This window comes from Octodon degus, unplaced genomic scaffold, assembly GCF_000260255.1.
Source record: "Octodon degus isolate 3935 unplaced genomic scaffold, OctDeg1.0 scaffold00133, whole genome shotgun sequence".
Lineage (NCBI taxonomy): Eukaryota > Metazoa > Chordata > Mammalia > Rodentia > Octodontidae > Octodon > Octodon degus.
The window spans coordinates 5,748,898-5,773,251 of record NW_004524709.1 but is presented as its reverse complement, the minus strand read 5'-3'; the positions used below and the strand labels follow the sequence as shown (position 1 = coordinate 5,773,251).

Genomic DNA, 24,354 nt, shown 5'->3' with positions numbered 1-24,354 from the left:
CCTGGGTGTGGGGCCAGCATGGCATTTGGTGCAGGGGAATGAACTCTGGTGCCTGCGCTTGCCTAAGCAGGTGCTTAGTCCATCGAGCTATCTTGCTGGCCCTCAGAATCTTTCTTCATGCAGGATGCTGTTTGAAAATCTCTGGAGGAGAGGCAATGCAGACCTTTATTTTTCAAGGAGATTTTATTAAAAAGAGAAAAGCCTGGGTTTTTGAGCTGCACTATTACCATCGATAGACCTGTCAACAACCAATCCAGTGCAGTTTGTAGCCCCTGTTTAATTTTACTGTCTATTGATGTTTAAGATCCCAGAGAAAACAAAATTTCATTTCTGGAGCATTAATTTACTTCATTTTTTTCTGGGGAGTGTGTGAGTTAATTTAAAAACCCAATGCCATCTTAGAGCACCTAGAGAATTTCTGCTAAAGTGAAAATGGTAGCTTTTTGCTTTTATTCCATGAATAGATGGAAGTATTACAAAGGAGGAATACATTTTCCTCCGAAAGATGAGCTATTTGACAACTACAGCCTGTTTCCTTTGATACAGAAATCAGTGCTTTGATTTATTGTCATTAGGCCGTCTCCTTCCTCTGCTGAACCAGAGGCAATCAAAGCAGGGGAAGCAAATGGCACTATTTTTCCTGTAGCCATTTGGTAATTTCCCGCGAGAATCGGGAATCACTGTTCTCAGGGGTTGATGTTGTATCTGTCCTGTGGCTATAGAAGTCTCACAGAGGAAGATCCTGAGCCAGGGGAAGAGGGTGGAAGTCTAGACCTCATCCTCTTCCTTCCTGGGCCCTGGTCTGCTGGCTCCTGTCCTTGGCTCTGCACTTCTCAGCATTGCCTTATGTCCCCACTTTGACCTTAAGTGCCAATCAGTCCCCTCATTCTTCAGGCTTTGTGCTCTGCTTTGTATAGTGAGAGGCAAGGAATGGACCCGTTCCATAGGTTTTAATAGGCAAATAGTTCCATTCAGTTGGTCCCCAATTATTTACTGAGCACATAAGACATGTCTCATGCTGTACAGGACCTGGAGACAGAGCCAGTGTGCTGGGGAAGCTCTGGGATGGCTGTATTCCAGCTGTAGATTGTGGCGCTTGCCTTGCCCCACCCCCACCCTCCAATGGCTCAGATCATGCAGTGGTGGCAGGAGGCTGGAGCCTCATTGGTACAGCATGCTTCATGTCGTGGCCACATTTGCCTGAGGTGACAACGTGCATGGTTTTCCTCAGCCTTCCTTCTCCTTCTCTCCTCCCCAGCCTCTCTCCCCTTCACATCCCGTGAGATCAACCTCTTTGACTAGCTTCAGCTACCAACATGTTCACGGAGAAGATTTCAGGAGCAGCCATGCTGTAGGAATTTGATGGCATACACATTTGCAGAGTAGAACACTCTGTTTTTTCTTGGGCTATGAATTACGGAATCTATTTATTGAACTTGTTAGGAGATCTGATTCACTCCTAACCCAGGATTTCTAGAACCACTTTATCACTCCTGTTACTATTGGGTGGCTTTGGGGAGCTGATGGTGTTTCCAGGCAAACTCAGGCTTCTGTACTCCACCCCTCAGAGTATGCTTTATCTTTACTTTCCAAACTGCACTAATGGAAATGTTCCTAAAGTGGGGATGGCATTTTGGGGCATCATCATGGAGAATGAGGGTTAGAGAGCTGACCTAGGGCAACAGAATGAGGCAGGGATAGCAGAGGGATGCCTGCCACCCTTGGGGATGTCCATTCACTAGCAGGAGCTCTGTGAGGGGGCTGGGAGGGGAAAACCCCTTTGCCCAAAGTTCCTCTCCTCCTGCTCACCCAGGGACTGAGGCTTCTGCCCCTGAGACCAGCATATGGAGGTTTTTGAAAATGTCTAAAAGGAAAACATCTTTTACAATAATGTGGGAGAGATGTCAGGGCCAGCTAAAGGTCAGTGTCTTTCCCTGAGTAATTGTCAAGTTTTAGTTAAAAGTAAGAGGTCTGGGAGGGGGAGCTCCTTTGCCTCTCAGCTAATTCTGTGGCCAGTCAGGAGGGAGACTCAAGCCATAGATCTTGTTTGTTTGCACTGGCGACCTGAAATTGCAAGGTACTTACTCTCTGCAGACCTTTTTTTTTTTTTTTTTTCATATTGGGGATCAAACCCAGGGACTTTCTACTGAGCTATATCCCCAGCTCATTATGAAAAAAATTAATTTTGACACAGGGTCTTTCCAAGTTGCCTGGGCTGGATTTGAACTTGTGCTCTTTTTGCTCAGCCTTGCAAAGTGCTGAAATGATAGACCTGCAACATCATGCTAACTTTCAGGGCATGTTTGCTTCAAGTACATGGCTTGGGTGAGGGAGAGAGGCGCCATGCTTTGCCACACAGACCCTGCACAGTATAGGCTGTGTTTCTCTGGCCTCACTTGTGACTGGACTGAGCTGAGCCTGCTGGTGGGCTCTGGAGGATGGCTGACGGCCTCTTACCTGGCAATCTTGTCTGTGCAGGACATGGTGACCAGCTGCTCCCCCAGCAGGATGCCGTCCCATGTCTGGACTGTGCTGGGCCCTCGGACGGGGACCGTCCCTTCCCCAGACTCGATCTTGGTGCGCAGGTGCCCTCGGAATTTCCTGACAAGGTGCTTGCTGCTGTTCACTGGGAAGGAAGAGGTGGTGGTGAGAAGGGGCAGGGAATCAGTTAGGGACGGAAGGGCCTGGGAGCCGAGGAGGGCAAGACATGTCCGAGGCTCCCCAGGAGGTGGAAGGAAATGCAGCGTGGGGAATCTCCTTAGCTCCAGCAGCATCCGGGTTAAGAGCTGAGCTCTAGAGCGGTGCAGCTCAGTCCGCATCAGCCCCTGTCCTGGGATGGGCGGAGGGGTGGAGTGGCTCTGAGGGGCAGCGTGCCAGACTGCTTGTCTACACCGCCAGACTCTGCTCTACCCACCAGGGCATCTGGTGAAGCGCGATGAATCAGCTTGACTGGGTTTCTCTATACTTGGTTTATGGACAAACATTTCAACATGTAAATGTATGATTTTACATGTCATAAGTACAGTCTGCCTTCCTATCCGTGAGTTCTACACCTGCGGATTCAACCAGTCAAGGGTCAAAACTATTTGGAGAAACATTGCTCCTCTATTGAACATGCATATACTTTGTAATCGTCATTTTTCTCTGAGTAATACATGCAGGTGCCTATGGAAAAAGAAGGTGAATGTGTGAATTAAATGAACTTAGTATAGCAAAAAACACATCTCCAAGAATGGTGGGACAAAGGTGTTTGAAGAAGGAGCATATTTTAAATATTCTGAGGGGGCTAAATTTCAATGTGTCAGGTCCAGAAATTATGAGATTAAGGGTGTCTTTATTCATCCATCACTTGGGTTTTCCTCCTTTTCTTTCAGAGCACTCACTGTGCACACATACCTACCCACCTATGCCTTACTCTGCATACCACACTTAGAGTAGTTGGGATAACAGTAAATTTCAATTTATTTTTACTTTCTTTAAAAAATTTCATGAATCCATTTTGGATTATAATGCATCAGAGAAACAGTTAACTGTTTTGCATACAAATTATGCATAAAACATAGCGATCTTAGCATTTAAATATATAAACATGAATGAGTAGTAAACATCTTTGTTTATTTTTTATTTTTTAATTGGTACAGGGTCTCAGTATGCAGTTCAGGCTCATAGTGATTCTCCTGTTTTCAGCCTCCCCATCAGCTGGGATTACAGGTGTGCACCACCATGCCTGGACTCCATCTCAGGCTCCGCATGCCCTGGGGCGGGGCCTGCACAGCATGTGATACCAGGGATCGAGCCCCAGACCCTATGCTTTAGCAAACATCTTTGAAAAGGTTTTTATTTAAGCTTTAGAAGTTGTGTACATGGAGTCTCCCCATTTATTCTCAGTGATGAGCTCAATAGCAGACATTTGGATTTTTAAGGGAACTTTCTCTTAGAGATAGAAAAATTTTCCACTGTTCTTTCTTACTGGTTTTAAGAGCTGAGGTTTTAAGAGCTGGTTTTAAGAGCTAAGGGCTATCTTTTGGGAGGAAAGATTGTTGTACTCCTTTGATAAAATAAACTTTTAGAAGGTTTCAGACAGGTTTGATTTTTTTTTTACCCTGAAGCTAACCAAATATTTTTTGAGATCCAATTTGGACTTGTCTGTGAGTCATCTTGAAAGGGAGAATCAAAGGCAGAAATGTAACCTGGACAGGGCATAAGAACCAGATGCCCAGCCCGGCCGCCCAAGGAGCAGTGAGACTCTCTTCTCTGCAGCTTGAAGTGGTACTGCGAACCAGTACCACTGCGCATGGTGGTGATGACAGCAATGACGGTCCAGCTGTCCATGGTGGCGGTGGTAAGCAGGATGGCGCTGCTGGTGACAGTGGTGATGGAGCTGTTGCTGCTTAGGATAACGCTGATTATGGCGATGGTGGTGATGACAATGGTGAAGATGGAGGTGATGGTGTGATGATGCGACGGTGGCGGTGGACGTGGTAATAGTGATGATGCTAATGATGGCAACTGTTGTGATGGTGCCAATGATGGTGGTGATAGGATAACGGTGAAGGTGATGGTAGTGGTGCTGCTAGTTAGTGGTGACGATAAGTTGGACACAAAATACTTCCTAAAACTAAAAAATGCTTGAAGAAACCTTGAATTTAACCTGAAGTTTTACATCTTCCGGGTGGGAGCTTTGGGGGCAGCAGCATGTCTTAGTTTCTACAATGTTACCACAACCTTGGGAACTTTACTCTTTCTTGTGGGAGGCAGTTTCTCAGGAACCTAGTACTTTCTGTCCTTCTAGTTCTGTTAATTATACTGTACTTATATTCTCCCAATGCTTCAACTACTGGGTGATTTTTAGGTCTCTAACGTTGCATATTATGTTGTAAAGCCTCTCTAAAGTCTTACCATCTGTTAAGGGCAAGACAGTAAGGAGATGTAGCTTGAATAAACTACTGGTTTCAACCCGAAGTTTTAAGACTAGATTCATTTTGCCACAAGAGCCAGGTGCATGAGACACTCCTGAGAGTGCGAAGTTTTGGAGGAGTTAGTTGGGCTTCGGGCTGCCTTCTCCACCACACTCCCTGCTGAGCTGGAGCAGCCCCAGGCTGTGTCTGAGTGCTGCGGAACTCACAGAACTCCTTCTTCAGGGTCTGTCTCAGCTAATCGCAAGAGGCAGGAGGGAGCTGAAGATGCCACTTCAAGTAGAAAGAAATGCCAATCCAACCAGCAACTTCAGAGAACTGAACTTAAGTAATCTGTAGTGTGCCTGAGTCAGTGGACTGTGAAATGTTAAAATCCTGTCTGCCATGTGTGTGTAGGTTCTCCCAAATCCATCTACACACTCTAGTCCAACTCCAGGCAGGAGCCTAAATCACCAGGTCCATCACTGTTGTGTTTATTAACTTAAAACTCTTGTCTTTTGGGGGATTGATGTTATGGTAAATTAGTGTAGAAATATGCTTTATAAAACCGTTCAAGTGCATATTTTATTTTTAGGGGAGAATCAAAGAGAGATAGTGATTAATGGCAAATGGATTTTCTAGGTAGCGAAAGATTTATCTGTAAAGCACTGTGGAGTTGCTACGATGATACAGGGGAGAGAGACAACCAAATCTAAAAGTAAACAAATACTCCCCAAGTTGTAAATCCACCACAATGATATGAGAGGGAAGGAAAATACTTTTACTTATTTATTATTTATTTATTTATTATGTATTTTGTTGTTGTAGGGTCTCACTATTCAGCTGGAGCCCAAGGCAATCTTCCTGCTTTCAGCCTCCCCAGAGCTGGGTTCACAGGCCTGTACCATGTAGCCAGCCCTCAGGGCGATGGTGCAGCATGTGGTGCTGGGGATCGAATCCTGGGCCCTGCACTTGCCTAAGCTTGCCTAAGCAGTTGCTTTAGTCTGCTGAGCTATTTTGCGGGCTCCAGGAAAATTCTTTTAAACCCTAGATAAACTTTAAAACTTCAAACTCTCTTTAAAAGATATATTCAACAAGGTATATCTGTGAAGCAGGATACTATTTATTATAATAATATTATGCAAAATATTTACTAACTAGTAATGTAGGAGATCTTTGCCTTATTTGATGACGATAGTGATGATGTTGAATACTGATTATTTTACAATTCATGAAAATGATTGTATGCTGTATATTTCTGTAATTTAGTAGGAAATCTGAAGCTAGAAATGTAAGGAATGTATTTTAGATTCTCTGACCTTATGGGGCTTTAGTTTAGCCTCCTAAACCAGTGATTTATGTAATGAATGGAATTTGATTAAAATGAATGTATTAGGGACGTATTTGTAGATAAATATATAACGTAATTTTGTTATTTGTCATGGTATGGAACAGGGAAGATAGATTGGAGAATTTAATCTATTAAATTCTTGGAAAATGGAAATATGAGCTGCATTTGCCAGGTTAAAGTCCATAATGAGAGAAGAATCTGTGATAAGTTTGTTGGGGAATCGCCCTGGGCCTTCATATTTTTCTCTTATGTGTAGGATGATAGCCTTGGCTCCTGCTCAGGCCTCCAGAGCCACTAAGGAAATGGTGTGGTCCCTGTGGCTCTCGGAAGTCTTCTCTCCTTCACAGTAGCTGGTGCTCTTAAGCTTCTCGGGGACATTGTCAGAATCCCAACTCTGACCTAGAAACAGTGTCTTCTCTTGGCTGAGTGAAGAAATATCTTTTAGGCATTTTTGCCCCTTTGACTAACCTTGGCCCATGAGGGGAGGATCTCATATGGGTTAGTATTTTTGGCTCAGCTGAGGTGGACAGAATGGTTGGGTCAACAAGAGACCTCAGTCTGCAGAGAATGTCGCTGTAGCAATCCTTCCTCCACAGTGCCTGTGATGCCCCAGTAAAAGCCTTCTCGCCTGCCCACTTTGCTGCAGGTCAGGGGGCCCCACCACAGAGTGCTGTCTGGCCTTGTGCAGACACTCTGCTAGATCATCCTTTCTTTGAAAACGTTTCACTAAGCCAGCAAGAAATAAATGTCTAACGTGGACAGGACAGGATAATCTAAGGGAGTACAAAGCTAGTGGCTTAAAACATGACTGTTGCTCAGAAAACTGCAAATGTGAGAGTTCTCTCCGCCCCTAATGCATCAGCACCTCAGACAAATAGTATGTGGTAAGAACACGAATGTTAAAAATCATCTCGGGTAACTCTGAGAGACAAACTAGGTTTGGAAACAATCAAATCTAATTCCTAAACTTGCAGGCAACATGCTCCCAAAGTATGAGGGGCTAGTTGGCATTGATACCGTACTTAAAGCTTCCAGGAATGGAGCTTTTTTGATCTGGATAAATGTTTGGGTAGAAAATAATAAAACTCAGGATTTAGACTTTCCCCAGCAAAGGGTATCCTAGGGAAACAGCCTGATGACCACATCAGTGTCTGTGTCATCTCTTAGCACTCAGAGCCCTGAATCTGGACCTCAGGGAGGCCAGCTGACTTCAATCCCCGGGGGCTCAGGGGACTCATGAACCCTTCTCAGCTGGGAGAACAGCTGCTGGGCCAGAGAAGTCCCTGGTGGACCACAGTGACTTGGAACTGGTGGGGAGTCGGAAATATGCTCCTAGAAATTTCAAGTCAGGCTCTGTTTCTTTGCCTCCTGATTATTTGGCATTTGTTGGGATTTCTAGAAAATGTTCTTATTATATTTCATTCCTGGTTCCTTCATTCTTTGAAAGTAAGAGGCCCAATCTAAGCCACTTATTCATTCAAGTTTCTAAACCTTTCTTACACTTAGTCATATCTGAGTTGTGTTTGTAGATTGTGAGGCATTGAGTGTTTGTGTGGACATATGCCAGTGCATGTGTGTGTTTGAATATGTGCTCACATACATGTATTTGTGCATTAGTGTTTATACACACGTGTATGTTTGAATGTTCATGAGACAGAAAGAGGGAGAAAGGAGGAGGGAAGAGTTAGGGGAGAGAATTCTAGCACAGTCACAAGTTGATAGAAGTAAGCATAGTGTAGGCCCATGTGGAGTTCACAGTAGAGTGTGCAAACCAATTGAGTTTAAATAAAAAGAGCTACAGTGACCAGTGATCAAGTCTGAGCCAGGCACAGTGCTAGAGATCAGGAGAACCCAAGGAAGGGAGAGAACACGAGTCCAGAGTTTCCTTTAGTTTAGGATGAGCTCTTTAGATCCCTGATGGAGATTTTAGTGGAATGTACTGAGCATATCTGTGCCCTGCCATCTCTGTGTTTGTAAGCATAATAATATGACAGTGACCTTTGGAGGACAGCTGGTCCAGGAAACATGATCCCTAGGGCTTCATTTAAGAGCATGGACCCTTCGTCTGCAGATAGTGTGAGGTTGGGGCTTTTACAGGGCTAAAGTATTTTTGGGAGTGTAGACAGTGCTGTCTGCTGACCTCAGGTGTAGCCCTAACTGGCATTTGTTTATCTAGCAAGCCACAGCTGACCCTGGCAGGAGCCAGTCAGAGCAAAGCTTTGTCACTCACAGTGCAGTCCTCCTTAAATAGTAGCAAGGAAGGACACTGCACTAGTGAGTAGCAGGCAGTGCTGCCTGCTGTCTTGCAGAGAGGAGCTTACTGAGTTCCTCTAAGGCTCTGAATGCAGAGCTTGTTCCTGAGAGTTTCTGCCTCCCTTAGGAGATATGAGGGATGCTGAGTCTCTCTGGAGGCTCCTTTAAGCAGAGACACTGGGCATCAGAGTTATCTTGTCCTCCCTGGGTGAGTAGGGGAAAGCAAAGAACAGCTTTTGGCTGACGAGCCCACTTTATAAGCTCGCCGAGTGGGTGGCTGTTCCGTGCTCACCAGGTGGGAAGAGTCTGGGAGATACCAGCCCTAATTTGGAGGCATAACTCAGGCAACAGCATCTCCTTTTTGCCTCGCATATCTACAGCAAAGTGGGAGGGAAATGCTTTATTTTTTTCTCTTCCCAGCACCTGCCTCTTCTTAAAAGCTCCATGAAATAAAAGACATCTGTGCCTGGAAGTGAACCCCAGGGTGCCTGTGAAAATGTATCTGTTTGTTTTTCTAAACTGCCAACATTGCAAGTTAGAACTGAGGGCTGGTGAGGCCACAGTTGGCGCTTGTGTACAGAGACAAGGGAAACTCGACAGACCAAAACTATCCCCAGGGCAGATCAGGAAGTCTAAGCCAAGGCCAAGGTTCTTGCTGTCCTCCCTCAGCCCTCTCCTGACTCCTTCTGGGGACACATGGGCCAGGAAGGAAGCTGGGTAAAGTAGGTCTGGTCCTAAGACCTCATAAGACTTTTCCTCCCACAGTATGAGGGTCCCTAGGCTAGGTCTTCATAATACCAAAACTTCCCACTAGTTCTCTATTGGGAAAGGGACCAGATTTCACCATTATAAGGGAAGATTGTATCACATAGATGTAGGCTGATGGATGTTTCCACAGAAAATGAATCCGTGCTGTGTTCATTCTCTTTCTCTAGTAGTAAAGAGATACCTTATGTGTTCTCACTTTGGCCTGCACAGGGAGGGCTCTGTGTTCTTCTCACATTGCCCAGGCCAGCCTGGCCTCTTACCTTCCTGGGGACAGTTTAGTTAATGGATTGCTATTATGGTTTTGTATCTGGATGTCCCCCCAAAGCCTCATGCAGTCATAGAGCTTTTTCAGGGGTGACCAGATCTAGAGTGTGTGATGCTGAGGTTAAGGCTGTGTGATTACTTCTCAGGCCACTGATTGGCTTGGCACCACCTTAATCCCAGAAGTCTGCAAAGATATGAGAGGCAGAAACATGCTGCGAAGCCCCCTAGCTCTTCACTAGCTTCTGACCCCATGAACCGGTTCTCCACTTGTTGCTTTGGCTATGTTGTGGGTGCCATGAACTGTTACCCTCTTGGAAACAGAGGTCCCTCTGCCCAACCACCCTATTATGGACTGAAACTTTTACCTTTGGGTATTGAGCATTTTGTCTCAGCAGCAAGAGAAAAGAAACTAGGTTCTCTTTTCTAATTCTCAATTTGACTCAATTTTTCAATTTTTCTTTTCAAAGGATGTGAAAAGGTTTCCCTTATAGAGAGCCCCATTCAAAGGAATAGGGTTGGAGGCAAATCCCTGTATGCAAGAGGATTTTCCCCAGTCCAGCACCCAATCTCAGGGTTACAGAAATAGGGTTAAAAACACTATTACCCACGTCTTGTGTCATTGGAAGCCTGGAACACAGCAGACACTCAGTAGACACTTTTGTCATTATTACACAAGTGTAGCCTTCCATATCAGGAATCAGAGGTCAAACCAACCCTTTAATAACTGTGCACTGTCTGTTGTTTTTCCACTGGAGATTTCAGGAGCACAAAATTAGCTTTTTGTTGTTTCACTGTCTTTACTGGGACCCTATCCTTTCCATGCACAGATACTTATTTTTATGGTAAAATATTAAAAATATATTATTTAGCTGGAACCAAAATCACAAAATGTTGACTGTGACTATGTCTAGGTAGCAGAAATATATACACAGTGGTACCAAAACACATTCAGTGGTTAGGTTCAAGGTTGCAACCAGAATCGTGGGAAGAACTGTTTGTGATCTGAGGTGCACATATATTTACTTTCATTGCCTGTGCGGCAATATTTTTCTAGCTCTTCTGGAAAAGTTTGGAAGTGTGTGAGTGAATGAGTGTATGTGTGTGTTGTATAAATATATACACACAGACATATAAGTGCAAAATATGTGTAAGTTGCACCAATGCGGGCCGGGGAGATGGCTCAGTAGAATAAGCGCTTCCTTGGCAAGCGCAAGGGCCCGAGTTCAATCCCCGGTTCCACTAAAAAAAAAAAAAAAAAAAAGTTGCACCAATTCTAGTCCATAACAGGGTTTTAAAGAAGAGGTATGAACTCGTGCCTTTGATACTCTCTCTCCTGTCATGGAGACACTGTCATTGTTGACATCAGAGGGGGTGGCTCCTGGCCTCCAGTGCTGGACCATGGCGTGGCCCTTCTGCTGATGGAGATGACGGGGCGGGCGGAGCACTCCTGGATGCTCTCTCTCTGGTTCTATGGATTAACATCAGTGGGGCAGGTCCTGCCCAAGGGCTCTCAGTAATGCAAATTTGTAGTTAAGGGGGGGGCAGCACTTTTGCTGGGTATTCCTTGAATCTGGCTTTGATACAAAAGCTGTTTTATTCTCCGCAGAGTTGCAAATGAAGGCAAACAGAGCCAGTTTGAATTTGTTTGCACCCCATGTAATTCTCATTTGCCATATTCATTCCATTTTCCAACCTGGGATGGAGGGACTATTTGACCTATTAAAATGCACAGAGGACTATGGCAATTAAATAGCTAATTTTGGACCTCAAACTACTTTTCTACCAAGGATCTGGGCAGACTACAATTTTGGAGCTATGATTATCTAGTTCATTGCAATCTACTTCTAGCATCTTAGAGCCATGCCCACCTGTACCCAAGGCTCCTGGGTCAAGACAGCCTAGAACAGAGTCTAGATTGATAAAGGGTAACCGGGCACTTTTTGCTATTCACAAAAGAAAAATGCAGTATCTTACGGTCTGTGGTGATCTCATAGGGGGAGTTGAGTCTTGCGTCTCCACAAGGTGATGTGCTCACATAGAGATGGAACAGGATGTTTTCTCGAAGTCGGTAGCCTCCCTCCTTCAAACGCACAAATATGGATCGTTCTGAGTCTTCTCGTCGCTTGCTAGGAACACAAAGAGGATCTGGGTCATTTATTACAAACTCAACCAGAAGGATTTCAGTCAATCAGGTGGATGTGTCTGTCATGGGTTGCAGAACTGTTTCCCAATTTTTCCCTTCTTTACATTCTGTTCTGGGTTTTTCTCTTTCATGAGTACTTCTGCAATGGGTTGCAATGAAACCAATGAAAGCAAACACACACAGCAGAAATCCTGTGCTGCTCACTTTACCTTCACATTTACATTTCAGGCTTATCTTTTGCAGAGCCAGTAGCTACAATTTACAGAGCTGTAATCCGGTGGATTTGCAAACACTCCACATGGCAGTGTCTTTCAGTGGACTATTGACATGACATGGTTTGGCTGGCAAAGTGTTTGTGCACATTAACAAGAGGAAAGGGATCTTAAGAGGGTGGCAGGAGACAGGTGTGGTGGCATATGCTTGTGATCCCAGCACTCTGGGAAGCTGATGCCAGAGGATAGCAACTTTGACCCTGCCTCAAAGGGCAGGTGGGTAGGCACATGGGGGGCAGTGCTGGGCGTGGCTACCTGCATTACCCATGTGGGAATAACAACCAGTGAGGAATCAGCTTTGATTCTAAACTCAACCCTGATCTGGGGTCGATAAAGAAAAAACAAAGCCTCCCTCAAAGCTTTTATGGATCTTGGCCTTTTGCTGCTCACAAACCTCCCCAGCAGCCCCCTAAACTCAGACTTGCAGTCCCTGGCTTGGTCAAGGAGGGCAAATCCTGCAGGGGCGTGGGTTTGGAGGTACTTGTGGCAGCTTATACTTTCCCAGAGTTTGCTCCCCCTGGTTTCCAGCAGCCCACTTTCTGCCTCCCTTGCTGTTTGCTCTTGTTCTGCCCCACTGCTGATGGATTCTGTGTTGCTGGGCCCTGAGACCTCACAGGCAGCAAAACACACATTTTCTCCCCAGGAAACCCTGGGGTTGGCTTTTGCTCTTTGGTTTCCACCCACCCTCTGTCTGCCCAAGGAAACCCCTGGAGAACTGTGGGCCTCCCAGGAGGTCCCGGGAGCTAACTGGCAGTTTGCCTCAGAAGATGGCATCCTCTGCCCCTGTGCAGGGAAAGGAGCAGGGTGCAGCTGGCTTTGAACACTCCTGCCCTGCAAGCTGGCAGCACAGCACACAGCATGCAGCTGGCTCCTGGTAAGTGCTTGCTTGCCTGCCTCTGTGACACAAGCAGGACATAGGATACTTGGAAACACTTTCATTGGAGCAGTTGGATATTCAGGAGAACTATTTTTTCTTTCATTTGGAGAGATTTCCCACTCTGGTTGACCCCAGAGAAGGCCTCCTGGATGAATGTGGCAATATCTCAGGCTGCTATGCACTGCTCAAGATAAAAATTAAGTGAGTGTATTGAGGTATTACTTTTATTTGAGCATGTTTGCCATCTATTTGGGCTTTTTGCCCTTTGTGTGGCTTCCACGTATCTAATGGGCATGAACGAGTCACACACCAAAAGCCTCCTGAGATCCCATTACTAGTGGATTTGAGGAACACCGCTGCTTCAGAAAAGGAAGGGCAGGGGCGTTCTGATGAAGATACACAAAAGCAAACCAGTGGGACTAGAGAGCTTAGCCTAGGAATGCATTTGAGGGATCATATACTCACATCTACCTGAGGTTCTGTTCCTGTTTATTGTGTCTTAGAAGAGATACCAGCCCAGGTGGTGGTGTGTTTCTTTCTCATGACCAGGACAAGCTGCCATGAGATGCTGGAAATTCCAGCACTGGAGCTTACGACTTAGGGCTTCACTGGCTTCTTCAACTTGGAATACAAATTACCAAGATGTCCTTGGACATGGAGCCCAGAAAGAGGCCACATCTCAAAGCTTGTTAGTAGGCACTTGGGGCCCATTTCCTCAGGACTATGTCTAGGAATGTGGCACATTTGAGAATGTGGGGAGAGAAGATGGATTCACCCTGGAGGTCCAGAAGGTATTGAGCACCAATTTGTTATATACACTAAGGTCAAAAATATGGTAAATGCTTAATTTTTTAAAAAAAGAAACAAAAAAAATAAAAAAGAAACATACTACAACAAGGGACACATTGTCATTAATCTCCCTGGAAATACTCCTTCTCACTTTGAACACACTCAGCCCATTGCTCTTATCACTTTTGGATGCACTTTGGAAGTCTTTCTTTTTTTTTTTGTAAATCTGGTACAGGATCTCACTATGCAACAGCTTGGGCTCATAGTGATCCTCCTGTTTCAGCCTCCCCAGCGCTGAGATTAGAGGCATGAGCCACCATGCCCGGTTTTGATGGCTGGCATGGCATGTGGTACCAAAGATAGAACCTGGGTCCTTAAGCTTGCCAGGAAGGCACTTAGACCTCAGAACTATCTCCCCAGCTTTGGAAGCTTTCTTTCATGAGTGTCTTTAGTTGTGTTATGGCTGCCTTGAGGTCCTGAATTGATTCAACATGTTTATCTTTCATGATCATTTTGACTTTGGGAAGAGCTGGAAGTTACCTGGTGCCAGATGTGGTGAGAAGCAGGGTGACCATACACTGTAAAGTTTTACAAGCCTGCCTTTCTGTTGGATGACATTCAACATCAGCATTCATGATTCACCACATTTTTTAACCACACCTCATAAAGACACTCATGAAAGAGAGCTTCCAGAATTGCTTCAGAAAGTGACAGGAAAAATGGTATAAGTGTGTTAGAATCAAGAGAGGGTATTTTCCAGGCGGATTAATGGCAATTTGTCTTTAAGGTAATACATTTAAAAAACTTAAATAATCACTGTATATTGCAGTCACACTGCTTGGTGAGAGCTACTTGCCTGAGACTTTTCCAGTGGAAGCAGCCTGTTACTTAAAGGATAAGGCCTAGAGACAGAATGAAGAATGGTAGCCCATCTATGAGCCTTTAGGAGATGGTCTTGGCCAGTCTTGCAAAAATGCTGAGCACTCATAAAAGTTTTTTTGACTAAGAAATTCTTAAAACAAGGCTGACAAGGGGGAATGAGGTACTTCTGCAGAAATACTGAGCCATGGGTCCTGTTTGAAATGGAAAAAAAATGTAATTAATCTCTTAGGGGCTGGGGAGATGGCTTAGTAGAATAAACACTTGCCTGGCAAGCACACAAGGGCCTGAGTTCAATCCCTGGTTCCACAAAAAAAAAAAAAAAGTGAGATGGAGACAATTTTGTCAAAATTTAGTGCAGATGTCAACTTCTATATGGCACTGTACCATGGCTAAAAGTTTACACAGGGCAGGGAGCAGGTGTATTGATCCAAGTCACCTCACACTAAATGAATACACTTCTAATTCAGTCAGTGCAGGTTGGGGACTCAGAGAGAGCAAGAGGTTTCATTCCCAAGAGACAGTGAATTCATTCACTTCTTCTATTTCTGTGTCTCTCTCTTTTCCTCCATTCCTTCCTCTCTCCTTTTCCTTCATGCCTGCCTACCACCTACCTACATAAGGCTCATTCTGGGTATAATAACTAGGGGCTGGTGCTAGAAAAAGGAATGCCTTCATCGAAACTTGCAGTTAAAATGACACAGTTCAGGTCAGATCTGGGTTGCTGCTCCTTCTGGGTAATATCTCCATTCACCTTTAGCTGACCCTAGAGCTGGATTCTCTCTTTGTCCCATTGCTAGTTGGGTTCAGAGCGCACAAGGTCAAGGTACAGCTATGTCTAGTGATTTCCTCAACTTTAGAGACATGAGCCTCATTATGGAAATTTTGTCATGTGAGGTACTATAGCAATTCTCAAATGTTTTAAAGAAAAAGTCAAATGAAATGAACTGTGATAGGATGCATCCCCGCATGTGTGGGCACCTGTGTGGAGGTATATGTGTAGGCAACTCATAGGCAAATAATGTGTTTCCTGGAGAGAGCTGTGGGACAGTGAGGATTGACACCTGATGTTTAGCATTGTACTGGCCTGTGTGGTGTATGAACATTGTGTCAGGTCTAGATATGCTTTGTGGTGAGTAGCTGCTCACTCTGTGTAGGCAACTGGCCAGGATAAAGGAAGTGGCGAGTCTGGGCTGGTTGCGTCCCCCTCCTGCCCTGGCTGCTCTCCAGTGGAGGTCCGTCTAGCAAGGATGGGCCCATTTACCTCAAGTGTAGCTCCAGCTGTGCATAGAGGAAGTGGAGAAAGGCCCGCCTGGCCACGATCTCTGCATGGCAGTCGTTGACCACCAGCCCCTGGTCACTGATGTGTTCACCGCTGATGCATTTGGTCCCCGAGGACAGGACGATGACCTGTGCCTGCCTGGTGTCCAAGCCTGAGGGACAAAGAGTGGTAAGAAGAGCTCAGACATCATGAACCCCCATTCTACCTTTTAGAGACCTACAAGTAGCCTTGCAACTCCCCCCAAGTTTCCCCAGTGGACATGCATGATGTAGTGTTCTACATCCTGAACTGTGTGAATGGTGGAAAGTGCCTCCTGCAGGACCTTATCTTGCTCATGGACTGCTTGAAACTGCATTCCAAAGACAGCTGTGGGGTGAATAGCACTCCAAGATCCCTGCTGACTTTTCAAGACCCAAGTCAGCATGGCCACCCTTGAATTTAGCCCAAACAACTGCATCTCAGCTGCTGATTATTTATGAGATGGAAATGGGGAGTTGGTATGTTCCCACATTTGAATAGGAGAGTCTTGGAAAATGATGGGCAAAATAGAGACAGGGTGGTGACCTGCCACCAATGAAGGGACTCAGGGCCACAGTCAAGCCTGGCTGGGAGGTGGAGGGATCTGATAGCTACAGGGTTTCCTTCTGAGACCCTAAAGGGGAAGTGAAAGGACCTTTAGCCATGTGTGTTCTAACTACCTAAAAACTTTCCCCTAAGGGGCCGGGGAGATGGCTCAGTAGGATAAGCGCTTTCCTGGCAAGCGCAAGGGCCTGAGTTCAATCCCTGGTTCCGCAAAAACAAAATAAAACAAAACAAAAAAACCCCAAAACTTTCCCCTGCCCCTGCTTCCAAATTGACAGTTGACTATTCTCTGAGATATTTGTTGATGGGAATGTACTGTGAATACGAGGGGGTAAAGGCAATAAAAGGCTCCTACAACTGAGGCCCTGTCCTAGAATCAGAGGCATAGTGCAGGGCATGGGGATCACAGCTGCATGCCACTGATACCTGATGCACCTGCTTTATCTCCTCACAGGAGAGTTTAGCTGTACCCCCAGAACATGGGAACCAGGTGAGTGGCTGGATCCAGGACAGTCCTCCAGCATCCCTCCCTTTGTTCTATATAGCACACTGCTGCTCTGTGGAGACTTCTACCTTTCTGATCCTTTTACCTTAATAGTGTGCGTGTGTGTGTGTGTGTGGGGGAGGTGCATTGTAGCTCTAGCCAATCTCTAAATCTGTGGAAGACAAGACCCTGTGAGTTGGAACAGCTGAGCAATTGGTGGCACAACATGTCTTAAGAGCCTTAGGTGTTGTAGGAGCCCTGGTGAGTCAGGAAATGGCCATCAGGGACAATGCTCAGGCTGAAGAGGGGTGAAAATATCTTTAGGTGGTGGCTTCAGACATCTCTTCTTTCAGCCACGTTTCATAAACTGATTGATTCTGGAGCCAGAGGAGGGGTGTCTGGCACTGGAACCCCTTTTCCATGCAGATTCCCTTCATGGAAGGTAGCTCCTCAGCAGTGTGTGATCAGAGCAGTGTCTCCCTCATTTTCTGAGACTATAGCCTATTACCAACTCTGCGAGGGCACACTGAGGGACTTGACCAGTCGTCTCCATGGCCTTAGTCATTTCCTCAATCTGCTTAGGGGTCACCTAGCAGTTGGTACTTAGGGCTGAGAAAAACTTAAAACCATGCATTTTCACAGGTTGGTTTCTAGAACTGTAAAACTGGGCTTCTGTTTGCTTTTATCCATGTAAAACCAGCTGAAATAACACTGGGACAGCAGGAAACAAACCCCTAAAGTACCTTATGGTAAGAGCAGAAAGTTTTGAGGTCAAGCTTAGTAATGAATCAATTTTCTTAATCTCTCTGAATTCCAGTTACCCAGAGGATGGTGGAAGTAGCAATTACTATCTAGGGATTCTTCCCTCCCCACTTCCTGTCCTCTATGTTTTTATTTTTCCCTCAGTAGGATCAACTTTCAAGACAGGAGCTGATAATTGTTTATTCTTATTGAAAAAGTATTAGCTGCTTCATGATTTACTTTTCATAGGATGATGTTGATTTTGATCATAGTCAAAGTCATCTCTTCAACCAAGATGGCAGCAAGCTCTCAAAAGCAAACAAAACTGAAGAAACCTTGGAAACAGCCTCTAGACTTAACATCTTTAAAATACAATATCCATCACCTTTGCTTATGAGATCCTAGAAGATGACAAATCAAAGTCATTCTTTCTGCTGCCGTAATGGGTCCATGTGTGAATGTATATTTTCTCTTTAGCTAGAGAATAAATTCCTTGAGGGTAAGAATCAGAATTTTCATAAAATATTCTAAAAAGGGTCCTCCAGGAGTTCCCATTAGTAGATTGTCTCCTGCAGTCCAGTCAGCGTTACTTTCTGAAATCCAGTTTTCCAGGTACTGCAACTCACAGTAAGGGAATGATGTTGGGGTGCCCATTTGTTGTATTATACATTTGAACAACCTGGTGTTTCTCGGTTTTAGACTATGTGCTCTGTGTTCAGTACAGCATGATGGGTCAGCAACTGATCATATCCAACACCTTTGAATCCTGTGCTAAATATATATATGAACCATTTCTTTAAGGAGGCGATATGTAAATTGAGGAGATAACAGAGCAGACTTCCATTTTTTTGCATTTAAAAAAATTATTCATTTTAATGAGAAAAAAGATAAAATAGCAATGAAACAGTTTCAGAACAGGTTATTAGGACAGTTACAATAATTAATACATTGTACATTGTTGTCTTCGAAGGAGTTATTCAGAGGACAAGATGTAGACATGACATCTTATCTAAACAATATTAGTACAAACCTTTCTTCTCATGAACTAAGAGAAAGCAGCTGCTTTCTCTCAGACTTCCATTTTTAATAAGATTTACCTCCTCAAGTGCCACTGGAACGGGGCACATGCTATGGACTGCACACACTTGCTCCTCTAACTAGAGCTGTAACTAGAGCTGTTCTTTCTTAAGGATTTAACTCTGAAGCCTAAGAGACCTCTGCTTCCTCCTCCACAGACAACTTGCATCTTTCCTTGCAAGATGGCAAAGAGGTGCCTAGAGGGAGAACAGGAAAGGATAAGTCGCTGTAGGTGGGGCCAGAGGGGACAACATGGAGCAGAAGGAAGGGGAAGATGGAGGCAAATATTGACACATTTGGTGGCAATCAAGGACCTTGAACCTGCCATGAGAATTTGGTGGGATACCCCAGACAGCCATGTGGTCTTCTACTCTGTTTCTAGAGAGCTCCAGCTGCTTGGGCAGTGTGTGTCCTGTCTCCTTCCTTCCCCAGAAAAGCTGTCCTGGTGCAACTGCCGGCCACCACTCATGTCCACTACTGCCTCCTGGCTTCTGCCAATCTTGATTTCTTGGGAGTCCTACTCAGGCCATCCTTACACTCTTTCCTTTCCCATGGCAGGGTTTAGCTTCTTGGTGATCTTGGGAAACAACTGGATGTGTTTAGTTACCAGGACAGGGCCTACACTACTTTGATAAAAACATATTGAGAATACAACCATACCTCTTGTGTTTTCTTCCCAGGAAAAGTCCAAAAGCAAATGTGGCTGCTGCCTGTTTCTCAGTTACTAGATTCTGCCCATTCCTGTGGCTCAGCTGTTCACTAGGTGGGCTGCCCCTAGCTGAGGTGTTCCAAAGGTGGGGGTGACGATCAATTATTAGTGGGAGCTAAGGCTATAGGAGTAGGGCAAAGCAGCTGTTCACTCCCCTCTCTTGGTGCCCCAGAGCCATTTTTTAATGGAAACATGAATTGCTAAGAAACAGTTAATGAGGATGCCATCCCCATGGATAAAACATGGATAAAACACTTTACATATTCCAGTTCCATTAAGGCAGGTATTTAGAATAATAGAAAATAACACTTCTAATAACTCTTTAAAGTATTTTGGTATTCAGAAATCTAGGGTACATGTGGTCTAACTTAGGAACAAACTCTTTGAGAGTAGGTCCTATTGCTTTTGAGGCCCAGGTCTGATTTTCCTCTTTTGATTCTATGGAAATTAGAGCTATAGAAAAAAAGAACTGCTTTTGCTTCTACCCCTCATTAATTCTCAACTCTGCTTGACTCCAGACTGTGAAATATCCAGTACAATTATGTGGCTCAAGAAACGCATTATTTGCTTATTCACTTCTCATTAATCTCACCTCCTCTCTGCCAGCACCATGCTAAGTAACATAGGAGACATAAGCTATTTAAGAAGTTGTCCTATCTTTTAGCATACACTTAGGGAGATGATAAGAGACAGGAATATTTGCAAAATGAGATATTGTATGATATCACATAAGTGCTCCACAGAATGTCAGAAGAACATAGAAACCACTGACAGAGAGGGGAGAGAGAACGGGGGGAAGAGAGAGAGAGAGAGAGAGAGAGAGAGAGAGAGAGAGAGAGAGAGAGAGAGATTAGAATGCTATGAAGATTTTTTCAATAAATGTTGTGTGTGGACATGATGAGATACAGGAGGGGGTATCCCAGGTGGAGTGCATGCAATGGCTAAAGGGGTGGATGAGGAAACACATAGGACTGTTTCGTTTTTTAGGGGACAATGAAGTCTATTTTGCTAACAATGGGAGATTTTGTCCCATTGAAAAATGGTGGATATTAAATTGAAAAGACAGGTGGAAATTGATTACAAAGGAACTTGAATGCCACACTGATGATATTAAATCTTATGTAAGATACAGTGAGGTGGTTGTTAAAGGATTTTTATGGATAGTAACACAGTCTATAAGTGAATGCAGTGAGAAGGGTAGAGAAAGAAAGCTGGGACTGTACATGGGAACTACTGCAAGCTTTTATAGTCTGGACATTGTGTAATGAGTGAGGATGTGGGAAATCCCACCAAGAATGGACAAATTCAGGGGCTGCCCAGAGAGAAGGGTATGAGCTGTGAATAAATTTGCAAAATTAAAGTAGAAGATGAGCTACAGAAAGAAGTAAAAATATACAGAAGATGAAAACTAGAAAGATTTTTACGAAGAATAGCCAAATTCAAGGCTGACAGTCTTCCTCTGGGGAAGAGAAAAGGACAAATGTATCATTAACTCTTCCCTCAGAATCCATGAGGGGTGACTTGATGGCATTATTAATTTTATGAGTTGGAAAATGGAGTTCAGTTGCAACTGAAAAATACAAATGAAAAAATATTAGGAACAGAAACTTCATTAACTACCATTAAGGTAGACATTTTTTTCCCTGAACTTTTCTGTCCTACAATTCTAGTGTGAAAATACAAATTACAATGGTGAGGTGAGAAGTACTTTTAGGTGTTACTGTATTTACCATAGTACTAGGTTAAGATCCCTCTTCTTGAACTGCTGTAGAAATGAGTCTTCTGATCTTGGGAATGTTAATCTTCATCTTTGAATTAATTGCATTTAGGACATTAATCATGTTACTGCTCAGAAGTTTATTACATTCTTTTTTCACAGTTGAGTTCCTAATGGGGACACCCTTGATTTTTTGGGTAGGGAGAATAGCAATCACAAGGAGCTTCAAAATTCTCTATATATGTACCCCCAAATGCTTGTAGACTCTGCAAATAATACTTTTTACAGATAACATATTATAGGCTATAGCTCATACATTATAGGCTACATGGGAGTAGAGGCTATGTGTGGAATTCTTAATGATTATTTAGAGAGTCAGAAAAGCAGGACAAGGCAGAGAAGAAGGTGAGGAAGAGGAGTTTTGTTGAAATCTAGTTAGAGGTTGCTCTTACTTGAGGCAAGAGTGCTGAGGTTCTGTCTTCTGCGTGCATTAGTCATCACCAGTGTACACTTCCAGGTGTGCAGGCTTTTGTTCCCAGCCAGCATGTGGGGAAGCCAGGAAGAGGTATAAGTTTGGCCCCAACAGTGTCTACATGAGTGTGTTACTGTTGTTCAAATGATAGCCATTGAGCCATATAAAATGCAAACTTGTGTAGAAGCATCATTCAATATGTAGCAGTTATTAGTCATCTCTTTTCTCAAACTGTTATAAGGCTAGTATGAGAGAAAGGTTAATATACATAAGACTACATGAGAAATGGTCATAGAAAATGCAATCACACTGATTTCTTTCTTTCTTTTTTTTATTTTTTGGCAGAACCAGGGATTGAACTCAGTCCCTTGAGGTTGCAAGGGAAGCGCTTATTCCACTGAGCCCTCCCCATGGCCCAATCACACTGATTTCTGTAAAATACACAGAAAAAGTGATGGAAGATTTCCCTTCCTACCAGAGCATCAATACCTGTTAGTTTTATAGAATTCACTTAATCTTTAAGTGGCATATGGTTCCCAAGACCATTTGTAGTGTTCTCAAGCATATAAAAATAAAGAAAGCTTTCAAATTATTGTATGGAATGCCTATATTACTTCTATATCCACTTGGCTGAGGCCACAAGAGAAAGAAAAATACAGAAGGCTCTCATTTAAAATAAGATACTCTATATATTATAAAACATTCTAAATAAAACTCTCTTCATTAGAAAGCAGATGAAAATTATAGTGTAATATGCATGGTAGGATAATCTAGAATGTTTTACACTGATTCTAGAAGTGTGAAAATATATTATATTAAAAAATGAGATACAATAGAAAATAGCATAATTACAGACTCTGAAAAGAAATACACAAAACCTGATGATGACCTTAGATAAAAATTCAATAAAGCAGAATAAAGGGATTTTTGAACATAATTGCATTTAGGACATTAATCATGTTACTGCTCAGAAGCTTATTACATTCTTCTTTTCACAGTTGAGTTCCTAATGGGGGCACCCTAGATTTCCGGGGTAGGGAGAATAGCAATCACAAGGAGCTTCAAAACTCTCTCTCTATGTACCCCCAAATACTTATAGACACTGTAAATAATACTTTGTACAGATAACATATTATAGGCTATAGCCCATATGTTATAGGCTACATGGGAATAGAGGCTATATGTGGGATTCTTAATGATTATTTAGAGAGTCAGAAAAGCAGTGCCCAGCACAAACCCGGCATTATTTGATGGAAAACACTGGAGGAATTTCTTCCACACTCAGGAAAATGCCAAGAATCTTCACTATATACCTCTAGTTGAACAATCGCGAAGCTGTTGACTCACACAAGAGAAAGAAATTAGAGGCATAGTAATTGAAAAGGAGCTGGTAACATAAGCACTGTCTGAACACGCTATGATTGTATGTGTGGAAATCTCCTGAGAATCCAACTGAAATGCTGCTAGAAGCAGTGAGGTGATAGAGAATAAAGTTAATATACAGAAATCAATAACTTTCATATATACACACACACAATAACTAGAGAGAAACTATGAAGGAAAACCAACTCTATTTGTAATAGCAACAAACAAGGTAATAGGAATAAGGTTAACAGCAATGAACAAAAACTGTGAAGACCTACTGAATGATACCTACAATATCTGAACAAAGAAAAGAAACAGTACATTCTTGGATAGGGAGATTTAACACTGTCAGTTGTCTCCAATAGCTTTATTGATAGCAGTAAAAACCAGCAATGTTGCTTTATTTTGCGCCAAGATTTGTAGTTCAAAAGCATAGTTTTGTTATTTAATTTTGAACTAGAAAAGCTGATTCTTAAGTGAAAATCTAAGAATTTTGGAAAAGAAGATTAATTCTGGGAGACAAACTCTAACAGATACTAAGAAGGATGCAAAGAGTCAGTAGCACATCACACTGGTACTGGTGCATGAAGTGAGAGGAGTGGGAGAAGAATCCAGAATCAACTCAAATACACACAGAAATCACCTGTCAGATCCGGGGCAAACAGAGGCTAGTCAATTAAGGGCACCATATAACTGAGGAGTCATCCAAGAAAATAAAATTGCAACTTTATCTTATACTGTGCACCAAGACAAATGCCAAATGGATCAAGATTTAGATAAAAAAGATGAAGACCTGCTTGTGAATGCTTATAGCAGCTCTGTTCATAATTTCCAAATTTTGGAAGCAGCAAAATATCCTTAAGTGGATGAAGGGATTTATTAGCTGTGGTACATTCAGACCATGGAATATTCTTCAGCTCTAAAGAGAAATGAGCTGTTAGGACATGAAAAGACATGGGAAACTTTAAATGTGCATTGCTAAGTGGAATGAGGTGATCTGCAAAGGCTATATTGTGTGTGATCTTAATTATATGACCTGTTGGAAAAGCAAAACTATGGAGACGATAAAACGATGAGTGGTTGCTGGGGGATGCTGGGAGTTGCTGGAGGTTGCTGGGCATTGCTAGGGGTAAGGGATGAATAGATGGAACACAGCAGAATTTTGGGGCAGAGAAAGTTCTGTCTATGACACTGTAATTGTGGATACATACTGTTATACAATGTCTAAACCCATAGACTATACAACATCAAGAGTGAACCCCAGCCCAGCCCAGGCGCAGTGTGGGCTGGACCCTCTCCCACCCACTTGGGCCACCCCCCACCACTCCACAGTACCTCCCACACCCCGCCCACCGAGTAGGATTTTCTGCCCAGTTCCCGGAACCCCCAGACCCAGTCCTAGCCCAGGTCCGGTGAGTGTGTGGAGAGCTTCCT

The 24,354-nt window shown here is 43.7% G+C and overlaps 1 protein-coding gene across 1 annotated transcript in view; it reads right to left on the bottom strand.

Moving 5' to 3' along the window:
• Adarb2 (adenosine deaminase, RNA specific B2 (inactive)) overlaps positions 1–24,354 on the bottom strand; it is a 223,631-nt gene that overhangs the window by 33,380 nt on the left and 165,897 nt on the right. The window contains exons 7-9 of the mRNA XM_004641286.1: positions 15,756–15,924; positions 11,506–11,657; positions 2,458–2,626 (exon numbers count right to left, since the gene is read on the bottom strand). Of these exons, the coding sequence (XP_004641343.1) occupies positions 2,458–2,626; positions 11,506–11,657; positions 15,756–15,924 (490 nt within the window). The remainder of the gene's footprint in view (positions 1–2,457; positions 2,627–11,505; positions 11,658–15,755; positions 15,925–24,354) is intronic.